The sequence below is a fragment of the Macaca mulatta genome, chromosome 4 (assembly GCF_049350105.2).
Source record: "Macaca mulatta isolate MMU2019108-1 chromosome 4, T2T-MMU8v2.0, whole genome shotgun sequence".
NCBI classification, from domain to species: domain Eukaryota; kingdom Metazoa; phylum Chordata; class Mammalia; order Primates; family Cercopithecidae; genus Macaca; species Macaca mulatta.
Window position 1 is genome coordinate 33,550,678 of NC_133409.1, and position 20,225 is coordinate 33,570,902.

The window sequence follows — 20,225 nt, forward strand, 5'->3', positions numbered from 1 at the left end:
GGGCACTGCTTGGAGTGGCAGAGATTTCATTCCTCCACTTCCTGGTCAATTCTTATTTTAACCTTATTTCCAATTTAGAATTTTCATATTTTATCATCTGAGATTAAATTGTTCTAGAAGGTAAGAAATTGTTTGTAGGTCAAAAACTTCCCACCCCCCTCAACCTACCTAGAGAATTTTAAATGCATTTTCCAAAGATGTTGGGTAGGTTTTTATACATGGCGAGAATCTGATCTCTACAAAAAATTTTTAAAAAATTAGCCAGGTATGGTGGCGCACGCCTGTGGTCCCAGCTACTCTGAAGGCTGAGGCAAGAGGACTGCTTGAGCCCAGGAGGTTGAGGCTGCAGAGAGCTATGTTAACATCACTGCATCCCAGCCTGGATGACAGAGTAAAAGAATAAATTTGCCTCTTGTTTTCACAAACACTGGATTATATTCTATAAAGTGATGCTTGTGGTCTTTGCTATCAGCATATTGAGCTGATTTACTTCAGGCTTCCTATTATCTATTCTCTGGTAGTTTTATTTTAAAGTAAAAGATAATGTAGTTAGATATTTTAAAAGATAATAGCATGAGATTAGATATTCTGCAAACATTGGCAATTTCATTAATAATAATAACTAAAATGGACAAATTTTATTAGTGTGTCAGGCACTCATTTAAGCACTGTAACTCAATATTTCTCAAAACTTCTATCTGGAATGGGTACTTTCCCATTTTGAAGATGTGGAAACTGAAGGAAAGTGGTCAGATCATGTAGTAATAACATGTTGGAACGTATATTCTCACTCAAGCGGTCAAGTTCCAATGTCCGCATTCTTAAACACTATGCTCTATACTATGTGTGGAGATCAGTATTTGATAAGTATTCTTTTACTTAAACATAAAATGGGCATAAAATATCAGTGACTTAACTAACACAAAATCGTTTTTTAAATTTCTATATTTGAACCTTGGGTATATGTAATTTGGTAATTTTAATTTGGCTTAGAAAAAATTTACACTTCTCCAAAATTGCTTTTTTCTCCTTAATTCACACACTAGAGACCATGTGGGCCTCCTTTAAGACTGAAGTTCAAAATCCCCATTTCCTGGTAAGACCATGAGTGTATTTAAATAACTACTGTTGTCCCCTTCATAATGGATGACCAAAAAGTGCCTTATGGGATGCAGATGCCAGGGCAATTAGGTGATGGTCATAGCCCACCCTCATTCCTGGCTTGATAGGACTCTGCCAGCCACTGGCCTCCCTCTCTTGTCGCTGCCTACTACACAGGGCAATGGGCTACAGAAGCAATAGCAGAGAGAGGGCTAATCAAAGTCCAGGCAACAGAGGCAGTTCATAAGCAGCTGCAGGTCAGAGCAAATAGGATTCTGCAGCCAAACAACCAAGGATTCTGCACGTGAATGTTCAGGTTGTAAATGCACACTGACATACGCTGTAGTCTAAGAGGCTGTCCACCAATCTTCCCGATCCTGCTTCCAGAGGGAGAGTTAGTGACAGCAAACCTCCAGAAAACAAATGTGCTCTCTCCTCTGCTTGACTTTGTTTACATTTCGGATTACTCAACTTTCGGGAAATTCCACTTGGTGGAATTTTACTATCATTGTGGCAATGTTTTTGTAATTCTTTTTCGGTAGGCTTTTACTTGTTTGAGCAGTTTCAAGACCATGGAAAGACTACAGATGGACTGGAATTATCCTAGGCAAGTTCTGAAGTGAATCAGCAAACTGAGACAGACAGAGCTTTGATACTTGCCACATCTCAGGAGTATGGTCAGTTACAAAATATATGGTCAGTTACCAAAAAAGCCCCACACTTCATTTGTGAATCACTGGAAGTGGGGAGCGATGCAAATATTACCATGCCTTAAAAGTCATTAACATTACAAATGCTTCACAGGCACTGGGACAAGTTACTGCTGGCTTACTTGCCAGCACACTCAAAACCTGGCACAGCATGGGCACGTAGTAAGGTGTTCAAAGATACATGAAGTGAAATAATAAATCAAAGAATATAAACCTCATCAGAATCATGTGCAGAACAGCTCTGATGACAAGAGCATGTTCTAGCTAATCATGAAAAATTTTAAAAGGAAAAAAGTATGCACAAAGCTTTCTATATATGATATATATAAGTACTTAAAACACATTTACATTCTTTAACAACTTATTTTATAATCACATAATCTATATTGAATATCTGGAGGAAATACAAATACAGTAGACCCCCTTACCCAAAGTTTCACTTTCTGTGGTTTCAGCTGCCCTTGGTCAACTGTGGTCCAAAAATATTAAATGAAAAATTTCAGGCAGGGCTCTGTGGTTCACACCTGTAATCCCAGCACTTTGGGAGGCTGAGGTGGGCAGGTCACCTTAGGTCAGGAGTTCAAGATCAGCCTGGCCAACATGGCAAAACCCCATCTCTACTAAAAACACAAAAATTAGCCAGGAATGGTGGAGGTGGGTGCCTGTAATCCCAGCTACTTGGGAGGCTGAGGCAGGAGAATCACTTGAACCCAGGAGGCAAAGGTTGCAGTGAGCCAATATCATGCCACTGCCCTCCAGCCTGAGCAATAAAAGCGAAACTCCGTCTAAAGAAAACAAAAAAATTTCAGACATAAATAACTTTTAAATTACACACCATTCTGAGTAGCGTGATGAAATCACATGCTGTCTCGCTCCATCCTACCCGGGATGTGAATCATCCCTTTGTCTAATGTGTCCATATTGTACAGGCCACTTACCTGTTAGTCACTCAGTAGCCATTTCCACTGTCAATTGAAACAACATAGTATAGTATATATAAGGGTGGGTTCTATATGAGTTTCAGACATCTACTGGTCACCTTGGAATGTATCCCCCAGAGATATGGGAGGGCTACTGAACTACTTGGTAGCATTAAAGTTTATTTATACATACATAGGAAGTACATATATGTGAAAAAAGTTGGGGGGGCAGACTGCACTTTTTGATACATGATTGCAAAATCACCCATTATTCACAAGAACCATGCTCACTCTTCTTTATTATACCACTTTCCCGAACATTGAGAGGCAATGTATCACTTAAACATGCAAATATATGAAGCATTTATTGTTTTCATTTCCATTCTTCAGCATCTACACTTTTTGTGCCTTCGGCAATACTTTCCTTATCGTCAAAGTTTCTATCCTAACAAAATTTACATTTTTATGGTAGTTTACAAATATAAAACTACTTTCACATATATTATTCATTTTCACCTTAAAAGTGTCTGGTTCAGTAGACCAGACAAGACATTAAAGTCATTCTTCATTGTAATATTCTCATTTTGGTGATAAAGATCAAGCAGAAAGGATTGCTCTCAAATCTCAGAAAGTGACAGAGCTTAAGACTGGAACACAAGTCATCCTGTAGCAAGGCCAACGTTCTGGGCATTCAACAGCCTCCTGCATAGATCTCCAAAGGCTCTGGCTCTGAAGTAGGTTGCTGCCAGCTCCTTCACCTCATTCATATATTTCCTGAGCATTTAAGTGTTGGTTTAGATAAAGGGGCATAATGAGTCAACACTAGATAGCAATCTGCTCCAACCGACCAGGTGGTTAGGGCAAATTATTACAAACTTCATCATTTAGGACTGACAGTCATCACATAAGGACATAAATAAGACAGAAAAAGAGTCATAAGTTATTATAATAAGTTATTTATGATAACAGACAAAAGTGTATGAAAACAAGCCTCCAGTGACAGAGGGAAGCACGATGAAGTCAGTAAACCTTCCTTCTCAACCACTGCCTTCACCCCTATGTGCTAGGCCAGCTGCCCTGGGCACTGAAGGGCCATTATGGACCTTTAAAGTGCCTGGGGACTATCCCCTGGCCTCAACTGGCACAGCCATGGTCCTCAGTCAAATCCACTAGCACTAACATGTGATTAAAACAGCCTGGGTAAATCTCTCATTAGGAGAGGAGGTAGCTAGGCAAACAGCTGCTACTTCTCTATATTTTATTCATTACTTAGTACCCCAAGATATTTCTTAGAGCAACTCTTCCTAATAATCCCATGTTGCTCAAATATACATAATAAAGTTAGGCAGCAGAGGTTAGAAGATCAAAATTAAAAATAAAATCACCATCATCTCTTGAGCTTTTCAAAAATAGTAGAGTTAGTAGGTTTTGTCTGTGTCAATATCATTTACCATAGCTTACTTTACCCTTTGCTTTCTATTAAAAATAAATAAATGCATACAAGCAAACACCTATACATGCATACATGTATAAATTCTGTCATGACATCTGAAAACCAAGCAGTTATCCAAGATGGTCTCCGCATTCACAGACATATTATCACCTTATATTCAGATGACTATTCAAATCCAATCATTAAGTCAGGTTTATATTTGGAATATTGTTTCAGAAATTTGGAATACAAACCAAAATTTTTAAATCTTAAATGAGAATTATCTATATAGATTACTCTTAAGGAAAATTATATGTGTGTATATATATATAGAGAGAGAGAGAGAAAGAATACATTGGTATATGATGTATATATATAGTAAGAACACTAACCTATATATTAAAATCTTTAATTTGAGCTCAAGTTCTTCCTACCTGTGTGACTTTGGGCAAGTTATGTCAAATGAAAGGGTCATTAATTTCTAAGGTCTTTTTTAACACCAAATTCTACGAATTTTTAATGTTAGACTAATTCAATACTGAGGCAAGGAAAATAAAATAACAGAAATAATATAAATTCATGCTTTAAAGTAGTCCTTAAAAGGAAAGCCAACAAATACTCTCAGATTAAAAACAGGTGATCTGTAAATGTATACAAGCCTGCCAGACACAAATTGCCTCTTTCCTCTCTTTCTCTTCCACTCTTTCCCACTTAGAGATCAACTAGTAGTCCACAACAGGGAACCATCTGATCCCACTGTCTCTTCCCCATCATCTCCCACCTTCTTTCTTCCCCATCAGAAAGTTTATAAACCCTGGGCTAAGCCAATCAACCACTAACTTCCCCTCAGTCAGAGCCTTAGATTAAATGGTTGGATACATGATCTACTGGATTCAATCAATGTAAACCTTAGAGTCTTATCAGTTGCAACCAGCAGATAATTCACATTTCCTTAAGGGACTTGAACCTGGGATCTTGTTGGGTGGGAGCTGCCACAGTCATCATTCCTCTATATGTAGCCTAAAAAGCTCCTGGAATACCCTAGAACTAAACTGAACAGGCAGAGAAACATCAACTTCTAAATCAAGCTCCACCTGAATTGTAGTTAGGAGAGACAAATTCACCTTTTGTTGCAACCAGTCTGGGTTACATTTTCTGCCAAGATGCAACGAAAGAACTGTCTAATCTTTTAACATTTGTGTACATTCATTAACGAATCTTGACTCTACCAGTGACTCATATAGCCACTTGGGACAAGTTATTACTTAACCCCTCTAGGCCTTAGTTTGTAAAATGGAGATGATCCTCATCTTAAAGGATATTGTGAGGATTTAAAATTATGTAAAACACTGATCACAGGCCCTAGCAGGTCATGGGATCTCAGTAAATGGCAGCTCATATTGTTATTTTTGCAATTGCTTTGGGAAAAGCTCTCTTCTCCAACATGTAAGAAAATAAATGAACCTAATTATTGCTCATAAGAATAAAAGCAGGATTAGTAAAAAAGACAAGTTCTAGAATTTGGAGTAAAATTAGAAAAAGTAACTGTAAAACTCTTGAAGATATATGAAAGTGCCCTCTCAGAGTTTCTCCATCACTACTTCTCCTCTAACAGTGATCAGTCTCCTATTAAACCTCTTTTTATAAACATCAGTGTCTAAATTAAGTACATATGGAAATCATACTGATTTACAGTTAATTAATTCAATAAATTATATATTTTAAATTTAAGACAATATAGGTTAGGCAGACTTTTATTTACAGTATCAAAAATGTAGAGAATGTTGCTATTATCCCAAACTCCAGCTTCTGATCTCATGATACAGCCAACCGTAATGGGTGAATATTAATTTTTACTTCGTGTTTTTTATTAGTCTCTGCCATAACCATGTCACTATGCCAGTACTTTCTGAACCAGTAGTGAACGGAAAAAAAATCTAGCAGTTGTGATTTAATCAGAGACATCACTGTTGAAACAGTTAGCACAAGTAGACACATTTAGAATAGTAAATGGATAACAAAAAACACTTACAGGCTCATTAATAAGAAGGCAATTAGGTCTTCTGGGAAAATTCATTTTCTAAAAGAATGCTAAAGCAAGCTATAAAATGCAAGTAAAATTGTGTTTTGACATGAATAGTGTACACTGTCTATTACATCATAATTTTTCTCTTGAGAAAACTGACAAGAATTTGTTCTTAAATATGAGCACAAAAGATAATAAAAAGAACACCAGTTATATTTAATGCATTCTACCTACTAACTCCCATTCATTAAATTTGACTGTCCTATAAATGAGCTCCTTATTACAAAGATCTTAAATTATACTTACATGAAAAAGAGAATTATAAAGCAAGAGACTGTTACTAGTAATATCAGAGGGAATAGTATTTCCTGTATCAACATAACATTATGCTAAAAATGATTTGCATATAGCATGTTTGGTTCCTTAAAGAGTATGTTTATCTTTAAATATTCTTATACAAAATATTCATAACCAAAACTAGTCTTATTTTTAGTGTCTTATGAAAATTTTTTTTTCAAAATCGTCTGAGCATTCTTTAAAAAAACTTCTATAGTACTGTTGTTTTGATGTGTCTGGAATGTTAAATAATACTCAAGCAAATACTGATCAGAAATATAACTCCGGGGGCCGGGCATAGTGGTTCACACCTGTAATCCCAGCACTTTGGAAGGCTGAAATGGGAATATCACTTCAGCTCAGGAGTTCATGACCAGTCTGAGCAACATGGTAAAACCCCATCTCTACTAAAACTACAAAAATTAGCTGGGCATGGTGGCGCACCTGTAATCCCAACTACTTGGAAGACTGTGGCAGGAGAATCTCTTGGACCCAGAAGGCAGAAGTTGCAGTGAGCCGAGATCGTTCCACTGCACTCCAGCTTGGGTGACAGGATGACACTCCATCTCCATAAAAACAAAAGAAAAGAAAGAGACAAAGAAAGGAAAAAGAAATATAAAATCCAAGGAAATGTATTACAGGTTATAATTAATCCTTTTGCAATCCTCTTGAAATTCTACAGTAAAGTGCATGTGACAATCTTTATAAGCTGAGTTTTCTTTGTCCTAGAGCAGTGTTTCTCAGAATTAAATCTTCCATCAAATCACCTGGGGATTTAATTAAAATGCAGATTCTGATTCAGTAAATCTGGGGTGGCTCTGATAGATGATCACAGATCATCACAAGTTTCCAGATGATGCTAATTATATTGGTCCATGAATCACAAAATCCCAGGACACCTTGCAGCGAAGAATACAATGCCCATGAAGCAATCAGGCATCAATCCCTGGGTGGGTAGTGAGGACCCTAGAAAGCCTTCCTCTCTACTCTTGAATTTACTGAATGACCTAAGAAAAATCACATCAAGGAGCTGTTGCCAGTCTGCCACTTAAGCAGCTGCTAGGTCACCTCCACTGTCCAACAAGGATTAGGGGAATTTCTGTGGCTGGTCAGCTGCAGCCTTGAACAACATTTGGAGAATCGGCCTATGAGCAGCTGGTTAAGGAACAGGCTGCACTGGGAAGGGTTTATATATATAGACACCAATCTGGAGAAAGATTTATTATTTTATCCTTAAAATATAACAGCATAGTATAGTATACAGTATAGATTATATACAGCTTATTTTCCTCGTTTCTACATCTATGAAATAAAGTAATGATCTATTGTCACTACTCTTTCCAAAAACGTAAGTATGAAGTTTTGATACCATCTCTAGATGCCCTTACCTTCCTTCTAACCTAAATGTTTCTACAACTAAATCCTAGCATTGTTAAGAGGTGTGTGTGTGTGTGTGTGTGTGTATGTATTCACACACGGGACTACATACTTACATCTTTCACATTTCCCAACAAAATAAATACGAACAATAACTCCACTACACACTATTTTATTTGGCCTTGTTTCTGAATTCCCCTTATTAAAACAATTCCTAGAATGACACCTGTTGGAGGATTCAGCCAGCATTGCCCTGTTCATCATTTTCATTATCAGAGCTCAATAATCATATTAAGTGGAAACACGGATTATTCCATTTAGGACAACTTAATTTGATCCTAAAACAACTGTTAAGTGACAAAATAAGCCACTTGTAATTTTTATGGATTATCAACACACAAAGGAGAATGCCAAAAAATTCAACCAGAGTTAAGTGGGGAAATGGCAATGTTCCACGAGAGGATCAATGTGATCTTTAGATCCCGGGCCCAGTGTTTTCCAGAATCTCAACAATCTAAAAAAAAACCTCACAAAACTAAGTTTTAAAATTACATACACTTAGTTTTCATTATTAAAATATTAAATACAGATCGAAAGAATTCCCACAAGAATACAAAAGGAAAATAAACATACTTCCCGCAACAGAATCTTCATGAAACTTTAAAAACCTTTTATGTGAAACTACATTTCTTTAGGAGTATTTTCACAAAACACATTTGCACTAATGTGGAGTGTGAAGTTTATAGACTATTCAGAGTTCACAATGACGTCAAACATCATAACATTTTTTAAGTTTTCCAAAGCATAGTTGTATGTAACTCATCTCACTTATCTCAAAATATCAAGCAATATGGTTCTGAAATTGTCTATCCCCATTTATAAAAGGGAACTCAAAGACGTTCAGAGACAGCAACAAATGAACGTTCTGTGACATTAAAAGATTAGTTTATGGATACGCACATTTGCTTTTTGCTTCAATTGAAATAAAAATTAGCCTGATTAATGTATTATTCACTTACTTTGTTATCAAATACTATTTTAAGACCTATCATGAATTTGTGTCTTGTGCTTTTTTTTTAGTACTATGACAAACAGCATGAGTTTTGATTAAAAAAACAAGTCATGTTCAAAAGCAATTACATCTTTTTAGGCAAAAAGAAACACCATTTGATAAAGGAACACAGACCAGATACATATGATCAAAGCATAAAGACTGAGAGGAATACACAGAGGGAAATTTTGACATTGACAGAACTAGAAATAAATGTGTTTGGGCAAAGGCAAAGGCTGATTTCAATAAACAAGCCAAAAATAGGACTATTTTTCCTCTTCTGAAAATTAAGTAAAAGATCAAAGACACATACACACACATACTCACACACACACACACACACACACACACACACGTGCACACACACAGAATCCCTGTGTTCTTTGTTTTGTCCTTAAGAAACTCTCTCGTGCTTCCTGCTCTCAATCTTCCAGTATCTCTCTTCCTGCCCTCCATGAAAAGCAAGTAGGGGAAATGGGAGCAGCATAGATCCCTATTTAGCATGATTTACACTGTTTTTAATACCAGTTTGAGTAGACCTGGTACACTGCACTTTAAAAATATTAGTAGCCAACACACTTTTTCTATATGGAATCATATCACATGAATTAAATATTCCTTTAAAGGCCAGAAAAACCTGTAACAAACCATCATTGCTAGAAATATGAGAGTTGGTGGGAATGCTGGCATTAGCTTTGGATAGTGGATGAGTCATATTTCCAGTTCTTAAGGACATGTACAGCACTAAAATATATTTGGCAAAACCAAAAAGGCTGTGATCTTGTGTATATGTATGTGGGGCTCTGTTTTTGCTAGAGAAGAGTAGGAGGGAGTGTGGGAGGGGGCAGAGTGGCAGAGCGGTTGATTTATTTTTCAAATTCACATTTATGAACACAAAGAGAGAGCTGTAAGCAGTACACATGCCAATGTCCAAACAGCAGCCAGACTCGCCTCTTTCCATCTGGGTAGGCCAGACACAAAACTACATCTCGCGATCTAGGAAAATGAAGAGTCAGATACAAGGGGACTAGAGAGAGAAAAAACAGTTCTGGAAATGTCCAGCTACATATGATTGCTAGTGATTAGAATGTGGAGTTTTAATGAATTGAAGGACTGAGGGATATTTAGCCAATCCAAACCGAAAAAACTAACAGGCAAACCTTAAAGCAAGCTGGCTCCAATATATCTTCTGAGCAGGTAAAAAGTGTAAGAGAAATTAATTTCACATAAAGAGACAACAAGGAGTCAGCTATTGCTCAGGTGCTGCTTAGATGAGTTACAGGGTCCTAAGCATCAGGTGAGTGCACATCAACAGGGTGACATGTCAGGAACTATAGACAAAGCAGGATCTCGAGCTGTATTTCCAGGCTCCTATCATACAAGAGAGACAATGGTCCCTCTCTAGGTCATTGATAAGACTGCATCTAAAAAGCTACATATTATTCTCAACACAGAGTTGAAAAGCTGAACCAACAGCTAAAGAAACTGACTAAAAATATTTTTTTTCTGTAGTTAGAAACACTAGGAATGTTAATAGTGACTCTTCCACAGGTCTAACTCAAGTAAGGATTTATACAAGGTAAGTTAAAAAAAAAATTAAGGATAATCGATCATTGTGCCGACAAAATTATGGTCTGGCCAATCTAGTATGTTTACGTTTAACAATAATTATGTTTAACAACAATTAAAATGAACGACTGGCTGAGTGAAAACACACAGACACGTGCGCGCACACACACACACAAATCCTGAACAGCCTGCACTTACTGGAGAGAGAATTTGGAAGCAGTAAAAAGCCGAAATTAAAGCACTTAATGATGATTACACCCCAGATAGCTGCACAATGCTTTGTGATTTACAGTGCTAGTTCCCATAAATTACTTCATTTAAACATAAAAACCATGTGGAAAGGTCAGGTCGGGTATTATTATCCCCATTTTACAGATGAGAAAGCTGAGTTTCCAAATCACCTTACCTGCATCTGGTTTCGTCAGTCATCTAAGTCCTATAGAAAACTTTCTTACATTATGATATCAAGATATCATAGCTATACAACCCAGTGAATAAACTTTAATACTTCTTTATTCTTCTATGCCTCGGTTTCCTCAGATATGACATGGGGGTCATTTTAAGTGAGAGATGAAACTGAAAGAATATATGAGTTGAGATTTACAGAAAGTTCTGGTTTTAAAGAGGCTCACAGTGCAGCAGTTTTACACTTTAACTGCAAAAGCTAAGAAAAAAGTCACAATAATGAAAACACTCTTGCATTTTTGGTTTAAACAAAGAAAACTGAGTAAGTATATGACACATGTCATATACTTTCAATGCTCAGCCTTTCAAAATTTGCTTTTGAAGCTTACTACATTAGGGACCACATGATATCAGAAAGTAAACTGATCTCAATGAATATGATTTGAAAGACATATTTAAGATATTTTTAAATTCTCAACATGAATTTGTCTTGAACTTTTAAAGTGTATTTATTTAAATTTCTCAAAAGGAATAGAAGTTCACTATTTAAAGTAACATATAAGAAAAAACAGAAAAATAGAATACACCTCCAATCTCCAATACATCTCTAATCTATGTCTGCAACAAATCTGACTGCCATAGAATTTTATGACAAAAAAAATCAAATGATTTACGATAGCCAGAAAAAAGGAAGTATTAACAAAACAAACTTATAATTTGTGAAGAAAGGCAAATCCGCAATCTGACTTTAAACTCTGGGAATAAAAGACATTCATTTCTGGGCATCCATTCCTAACGGGCAAAATCTTGAGATGCAATCGTGTGATTACTATACTTTTCAGGAATGCACATTATATTAATTAAATATACAACATAATGTCAAATGTTATACTTGTCACTAAAGAAAAGCCAGGCATATTTAGTTAAAGTACTTAGAACTAGATATCTAAGAACACAATTGTTTATTGTACATTCTAAACTCCAGGTATCAGAAAAGCTCATTTGCACATTCAGCTGGAGGAAACGTAATATTTACTTGTTAATTAAAGTGCAAATAACATTTAAAAAGAGAAAAAGAAAAGTTTCTTTACTGCTGAAAATATATCCATCAGCTGTGGCGACATTAATAGTTGCAACTCTTGAATACATGTAAGTTTAATCATGCAACTGGTAGAGTTCAAACTTTCAATTAACAAACTACAAGCCTTTTCAAGCGTAGGCTCTCGGTGCAGTGACAAATACTGTTCAGAAATCAATACTCACTCCAACTTGCCTGCATATAATGAGTTACATCAAGCACGGTTTCAATACTAACGGGCATTATATGTCAGAGATGCATGCAGTAATGCTTACTCCAGAAAGAATTCAATTAAATCATCGGATCATTCTTTGCACAGAGCTGTTACCCTCTGCGTACATCACCTATATACAGGGCTTTTCCTCTGCATGCTGCCATTTCATAATCTCTGCCTGAATGTACGACACATGCTGCCACCTGAATCTGTTGTTTAACTCCCTTTACATAGTTCTAAAGGGGGCGGGGATAAGAGGGAAATGGAAGAGAAATAAACGATTACTCCAGAAAACAACAATTTGAGTTTATTTCCAGGAAACAGGGCAGCCACAACAACGTGAGAAACTGTCAGGTACAAAGTAAGTTCTTTGCGTCCTGCGGCTTCAGCCAGGAGCGCGGCTGTCGCTTTTCCCGTCTTCTCCATCACCCTCTGGCCACCTCTGCGTCTCCATCTGCACCGCGAACCCCAGCAGCGGATGCGCTCGCCAGCCGAGCTAAGCTGGGTAGGTTGGCCAGAAAAGTTGTCAGGACAGGCGGGAGGTAGGCAAGTGCTCGGGAGCCCGCTCCCCAGCGTCCACCTGGTGAAACTTCAGAGCCCCCAGAGGAGAGAACGAAAGAAGCAACCAACCTACATGAAGGATAACAAAACTGGAGGGGAACAGAGGGCGGGACCGGGAGAGCCGGGGTTCACGTACTTCTTTGAGCGGCTTGACTGAGAACGCCCACGGCTACTGCGAGACGCTCCACATGTCTCCTTTTGGGTTCCCCCGGCGGAAGGCAGTCATTTACAGTCCGCTTCCAGCCCCAGGCCGGATCCGGGAGGCGCGAGGCCAGCCTGCCGGTGGTTTTGCCCGAGGAGCGGGCTCCCAAGCGCGAGTCAGGCTCCCTCCGCCGGGCGCCCAGACCTCGATCCCCATGAACGCTCGGAGTGGGTCCTTAGAACCGCATTTCAACACATCTTACAGGGCTCCGCGAACACACACACAGAACATGCTCCAGGCAGTGCCCAAGCGCACAGGGCAAGCCCAGGAGCAACCCAGCGCTGGGGGAGGAGAAATGGGACTCGGGGAGGGACGGGGAAGTAGTTAGACAATAGTCAGGGGAGGTTATTCCCGGGACAAAAAGCACCTGGCAAAGCGCGCCGAGGTCAGTCCCTTCGAATCTCCACATTTCTGACAATGGCTTCCCGGGGAATTTGTTTAAACACCCAAGTGGCAGACAGCAACAAGCCCGCAGCACAAGCAACAGAGCGCCGTCACCGGAGTCGTAACTACTTTTTCTTTCTCTCTTCCCCACTAGCCCGGCGCAGGCCACGCGAGATGCCGAAGCCAGCAGGTCCCCACAGTCTCCGGCTCGACCGTGCCAGCGTGCGCCCCGAGCGAGCTTCGGCGAGGAACAATGGGTGCCCCACGTCCCACCTGGCACGAACTCTGGGGACAGCCCTCCTTGTACCCTGTATGCCCCACCCCCGACGGACCGCGAGAGCTCCCCACGATCCTTGCCCCCGTCCTGGCGGGGACCTGGCTCACCCTTCGTGAGCCCAGGACTCCGGGCGTTAGTCGGGGACGCCCCCCGGCCACTCACCTGCGGAGAATTGGCCGTGGGCCGACCCCAGAAGAGGCCAAGGGGAGAGGAACAAGAGCGCCACAAAAGCAGGCAGCGCCGCCGCCGCCGTATCCATGCCGAGTTTGGGAGAAGTTTCAAGCAGCTTTGCAAAGAGCTGCCGGGGGGATCGCCGCGAAATCCACGACGGAGGCGCGGGCCGGGCCTCGCGGGCTGAGGACCGGGAGAGGACAGCCGCCCGCCCGCACTTTTTCCTTCTTCGCGGTCGCCAAACTACCTCTGGGGCGAAAGCGTTGCCAGCGTCGCCGGCCGGCCGCGGCGGCAGCTCTCCATGCTCGGCGGAGGCTGCTCCTGTTAGTCAAGAGTTACTTTGCTCGGGGAGGGACGGGGGCGGAGCCGGGGGTGACGTCGCCCAGCGGGCTCCTGGCGCTTCTGAGGAATGCGGGCTCGGGCGCGGCGCCGCCGCCGCCTCCTGCCGGAGAGACGCGCGCCAGCGCCGGCCGCGCGCCCCGCGCCCCGCGCCGCCTTTGTTCGCTGCCTGGGCCCGGCCGCCAGCCGCCGCTCGCGGGGTGGTGGGGGTGATGCGGGCGGGAAAGGGGACCCGGCGCAGCTCGCTGCCCTGTTCCAGAAATCAGAGTTTGAGAGGCGAGAGTTCGGTAAGCCGTGCGGCCAGACGACCGACGACGCGCGCAGAGAAACCCCTGCCGTCCGAGGAGAGGCGTCCTGGGGTTCCGTCCCCAAGGTGGAGGTCCCCCCCGAGCGGTTGCCGATAGAAAGGGGAGTGTGGAAGTGCCCTGAGGAAACACCCGCCCGCCTTGGAAACTCCCCTTTCCTTATTCTTGTAATAAGGAATAAGACACCCCACCCCCATCGAAAACTTGTCCCTTATTCATAGAATAAATAAAACTTGAACCAGAATAAACAATCGGTAACTTTCCAGCGTGAACGGCTGGCGTGTCTCCTTTCTGGTTTATTTGTCATTTGCCAAGTATTTGGATTTACTCTGCTTCACTGACTTTGCTTGTTGTTCCGAAACCTTCCGGCCCCTTTCCACTTCTCACCTAAGAACTGCATCAGGGCTTATTATCCCTTCCCTGCACCTAGGTCTGGTGGGGTAGGAAAGGGTGTGTGTGTGAGTGTGTGTTTGTGTGTGGTTTTATTATTATTATTTATATCTAGTAGCTAGTTAAGGCATAAGTATTTAACAAAAGGACTTTTACACTGACCATGAAAACAGCTTCTTTGAAATGATTCATCTGGCAGAAAATAATGCTATATTATGACAGTAAAATATTTCAGTGTTAACTACTTCAGCAGCTTGAAGTGGTTTCACCATATGCCACCCTGCCTTACTTTCTGTGGTAAGACTGTATGGTACATACTTTATTCATTTTGGTGAAATATCACAAAAAAATAGGTATGGCCACAATTGAATAACATAATAACTTTGATTCAGAATACTTATGTGTTATGTACAATTACTAAAACAAGTCTGTTGATTGACATCTGTCAGTTTCTCACACATCTTGGCCTTTGTAAATCAAGACAATGTGAAATTCATTTTAATATAACATTCACATAATTTACCAAGCCCCATATTCTTTTAATCAAATATATGCTATTAATGAGCAGACTTATGACAGAGCCTGTGGAAATAAAAACGTAATAAATATACACACAAATATATACATGTATACATACATATTATACACACATACATATCAGGCAGAAGAGACTTTTAAAAATTCTGTGAGAGTAGTAGCCTGCTCATTAGCACACTGACTAGCCCAACACTTGTCAATTGAGTTCAACACAGTTAAGTTCATCCTTCCTTAGGGTACAATGTAGATATTTTTTTAAACTCATTAACCTATACCTTTCAGCACACCATCACCATTCTATTTCTTTAATTAGAGAACATTCCTAGATCCCAGGTAACAAAAAACTGAGGGACATGTTTTTCTTTTTGAGGACAGTAGAACTTCCTAAAATTTAGCAGCAATTTGCCCCAGTAAAAAAAACAAAATCCTACCGTCTATATACTAATTCATCTGTTCTACTCTTGTGAGAAATGTAAAAGAAGTTCATGACGTGGTAATTTGTTTGTTTAAACACACAAACAAAAAACTTCTTTAAAGATTTTCACACAGTGCCAGGACAAAGTACACACAATTCTTACCTTGCCCATTTTGGGGGACAGCTGATAGAAGATTCATTTCTTGAAACTTTATTACTTTCTCTATCATGGAAGTAATAATAATAGCAGGTAATGTTTAGAAAGTTCTTCAAATGTTCTAGGCTCTAGTCTTAGGATATACAATGTCCCATTGAGACATCAAGATTTTCAGTGTTTCACTGAGTTCAGACAACAATTCTGAAAACTTTGGTACAATTAGTATTCCCATTCGACAAATAAGGAAACAAGGTTATAGATTAAGTAAACTTACCCAAAGACATATACTTAAGTGAGAAGTGGGGGAGGCAATGCAAAGAGAAGAAAGGAAATTCTCAAAATATGAAAAATGTTATTTACAGTAAGATTTTTATCATTTACAAAAAAGTGGAGAATATAAATATTCTACAATAGACAGATTCATAAGCATTATATAGTAGAATATCTCATAGCCACTAGAAAGTTATGACAAAAGAGTAAATTGCAAGATGGAAAAATGATTATGATCAAATGTTGGGTAAAATAATCAGAAGACATTACAGTTTCAGTTTAGAAAGATAAAAAAGTTCTGGAGAGGGCTGGTGGTAATGGTTGCCTAACAACGTGAATGGACTCAATGCCACCAAACTATATACTCAAAAATTGGTAAAATGATAAAGTTTATACCATGTATATTTTATGACAATAAACAAAAGCAGAAGACAAAAGTCTGTGTACTATGACCAAGAAAAAAAGAATGCTGAAAAAATTTCAAAACTTAGCATTAATATAATTAGCAATAGATGTAGTATACTAAAATTTTATGGCAGCTCTTCTCTATTTTCTTATTGTTTTGGCATATGGTTACAGTATTCCTTTTGAAAGAGGACAGCTTTGTGTTCTGATTGCAGATCTACCACACACTAACTCCAATCATAACCTTAGATCTGCATTTGGCGAGTGTTTTCTGAAGAATCCCAGTTCTATCAGATTTAAATAAGTATAATTCAAAAATACAGCCTCAAGATTAAATTAGCTTGGAGAACTCTGGACTGAGCAAAGTTTAACAGATTTCTTCAATATAGCAAGCTTCTTTATTGTAGGATCTTTCCCATGGTTTCCAATATGGTATTGTGCATTATAAGTCTATTGGGGAAGGAAAAAAATGCATTATTTCTCAGTTTTGGACCACAGAACCCTTGAATAGAGGAGTAGGTCTCAGGACCAAGGTTTCAGGGAACAGAATTTTGGAACATTGCCTTAAACAACATTTAGTACCACCGTATCTTAATTTCCTTCATGTGAAAATGAAGTAATAATATTTTTAGAGGATTAAATGAGATATATATATATATATATATTTGTACAGCTGCAGATTTGCTTGTAAGTATAGACATCAGGCCAGGCACGGTGGCTCACAACTGTAATCCCAGCACTTTGGGAGGCTGAGGTGGGTGGATCACGAGGTCAGAGGATCAAAACCATCCTGGCCAACATGGTGAAACCCCGTCTCTACTAAAAATACAAAAATTAACTGGGCGTGGTGGCACACACCTGTAGTCCCAGCTACTCAGGAGGCTGAGGCAGGAGAATCACTTGAACCCAGGAGATGGAGGTTGCAGTGAGCTGAGATCGTGCCACTGCACTCCAGCCTGGCAACAGAGTGAGACTCCATTTCAAAAAAAAAAAAAAAGAGTATAGACATGAAAGGGCCTGGTTGATAACAGCTGCTAAATGTTATTTTCCTTGTTCACTGAAGGACTACGCACAAACTTGCATTGAGCGGAAGCAAGGTTTTTATATTTACCCAGTGGCAGATCATGAGTGTACACACAGCATGTATTTATAAGCAATTAGATAATATTCTCAGCTTATTAATAATAATTAATTGCTTATATTATGCTTTTTAGTTTGTAAAGCATATTCACCCACATGAATATGATAGATCATAATCTATCCTCACTCCAACTCTGTGAAGGAGGCAAGACAGGTATGATTAATTTCACTTAACTGAGGAGGAAAACCAAAGCTTAAAGCGATTAAAATACTTGCCCAGGGTTATGCTGCTGGCTAATAGCAGGACTATAACTCTGACCTGGGTCTTCAGATTCTAAATCTCATTTTCTTCCCATTCCTATGTACCTAATTCTTATCTCTAAAAATTTTTATTTGAGTCAGGTGTCAAAATCCTCAAGCCAATTCTTCTTGCAGAGCCTCTTGACCTGGTAGGTAGAAATAAGCTTCTATTTTCTCTTTGAAAGAAGAAAAACACACCTATAAGCACTTTCTTACAGGAAACTTCTTGCATGGGTGCGTGTGTTGTCAAAAGAATCCCCGGGGACAAGAGGGACAGGGAATTTCTGACAATAAAGCCCATGGATGGAGCAGGGACTTCCAGAGTGGAAAAATGTGCTTGTCATACCCTTAAAAGCTATCACCTTGGATGGGCATTGTAACCTTGGACTGTAGAACAAAGCCTGACTCCTCCCTGGAGTTGCACTGTGACCTGTCCAGTTAGCTAGGCTCTTAGACCTTGACAACAGAGTATGCAGGAAAAAGAGGAATAGTGATGCTACTTGCCTGCATTTCTCAGGAAATTCTCCTCTCTATATGGTCTTAGGTAATTTCTGATCAGATGGAAAGACATACACTGTATTCACAACCAGAGTTATTTTGCAAGTCCCTTGAACCCTTAAAATATCCATAACTGAGGATTAGTTCAGAAACACTAGTCAAGAAAATGCATGCTCCAAAGGTTTTATCAAGGGAAGCAGAAAATGTGAGCAGCTTGAGAGCTCAGTATTGCCAATTTGGAAGAGCAATTTGCCTACAGCTGGATATAATTAACAAGCATGGGTCAAAAAGGAAGCCAATCATAAAAGTGTGAATTGGATTGAGGTGGAGGGAAGGGACGGTGACAGTCCCTTCCAGAGCTGGTAGGTTCCCACTGGTGAGCCTCTCCCCGTTTTCAAAAAACCTAGTCTAATGATGTTAATAGAAGAATAAACTCTGAGGGAAAAAAATGCCTAGTCTTCACAGTAACCCAGGATGTGTTTGACAAATTATTTTTTCTGGGACAATAAATAGTGCCTTATTCTCCCTTTATACTAGTTAGTATTTTCTATGCCCACCAAAATGTATTATGTTTTTCATGGCTCACTATAGGTAAAGAGGTATAAAGGTACTGGCTATACAGCCTCCCATTGAATCCTGTTCGAATTCTTTTGCTCTAAATGCATAACTTATCATGGGGAATTTTTGTTGTTGTTATTTTGGTAAAAACCAGGAAAGAGGATAACTTAAAACTAATTAAATACATCATGCATTCAATAATAAATACATCTTGTGGGGTTAAGAGCTCATATGCAAAGTTGCAGCCTGATGAGAATTAACACAGCCGAATAATAAATTCTCTAATGATTATGCTCCTTTCCTCCTCCCACCTACTTCTGAGTGGGGCTGGGGGGCTGGCTTCACATATGGAACCCTGTGGATCTTGCCATCTTTCTTCTCTGCTTATTGTGGTCTTGAGACAGAAAGAAATAGAAGTCTGAACACAAGATGCGGTGCTTCCAAAGCTTTGGAGATTTTTCTAATCCTCCAAATGTTCTCCAATAAAATCCTGCCTTTATACTGCTGATGCTGCCACAGCATTCATAACCAGGGGAAGTCTGACAAGAAAATGAACCATTAAAACCTACACACAAACATAGGGGCTCATTTCCATGCTGAAGTCATCTCTAACCAAAGCCAAAAATTCATTTCGTCATTTGCAAGCGTTTATTAAGTGCACAACACAGTGCTAGTTACTCTGTGGGGGATACAGGAGAATTAGTAGTTTACATCTGAGTTTAACAGGCAAAAATAAAAAAATAAAAATAAGGGACAACAAACCACTTGAGGGAAGAGGAAGATGAATAAATAAATAAATATGTATATATGTATGTATATGTATGTATGCATATGTGTGTGTGCATATATATGTACCCTAAATGTGAAGGAGTAGAAAACAAAGCATTAAGTCGTGGTGAAGTGCAACTAAAGGAAGAAACTTTGGGATATGGCTAGTTTTGAGCTAGATTTGAAAGAAAGTGATAGTTGTTGCAGGCAGGAAAAAAAAAAAAAAAAAGGCCTGAGGGTTAAACCGCTTTGTGAAGCTTGAACTTCTTCCTTAAACAGGCTTTCTGGGAAGTAGCTGGCTGTTAGTATCTGACCAAGGTGTGCCTCTCATTGACTGAACACTTGTCCATCCTAGTGATGAATTCTCAATTTTATTGATAATTTTTTTT

General features: G+C 39.5%; 1 protein-coding gene across 2 annotated transcripts in view; it reads right to left on the bottom strand.

The window, feature by feature from the left end:
- The window catches only part of PTPRK (protein tyrosine phosphatase receptor type K), a 559,982-nt gene extending 545,839 nt beyond the window's left edge, over window positions 1-14,143 (bottom strand). For both annotated transcript variants that reach the window (XM_028847097.2, XM_028847096.2), the window contains exon 1: window positions 13,806-14,143. In XM_028847097.2, coding sequence (XP_028702930.1) covers window positions 13,806-13,902 — 97 coding nt within the window. In that variant the 5' untranslated portion in view covers window positions 13,903-14,143. The remainder of the gene's footprint in view (window positions 1-13,805) is intronic.
- Window positions 14,144-20,225: the final 6,082 nt, after the last annotated feature.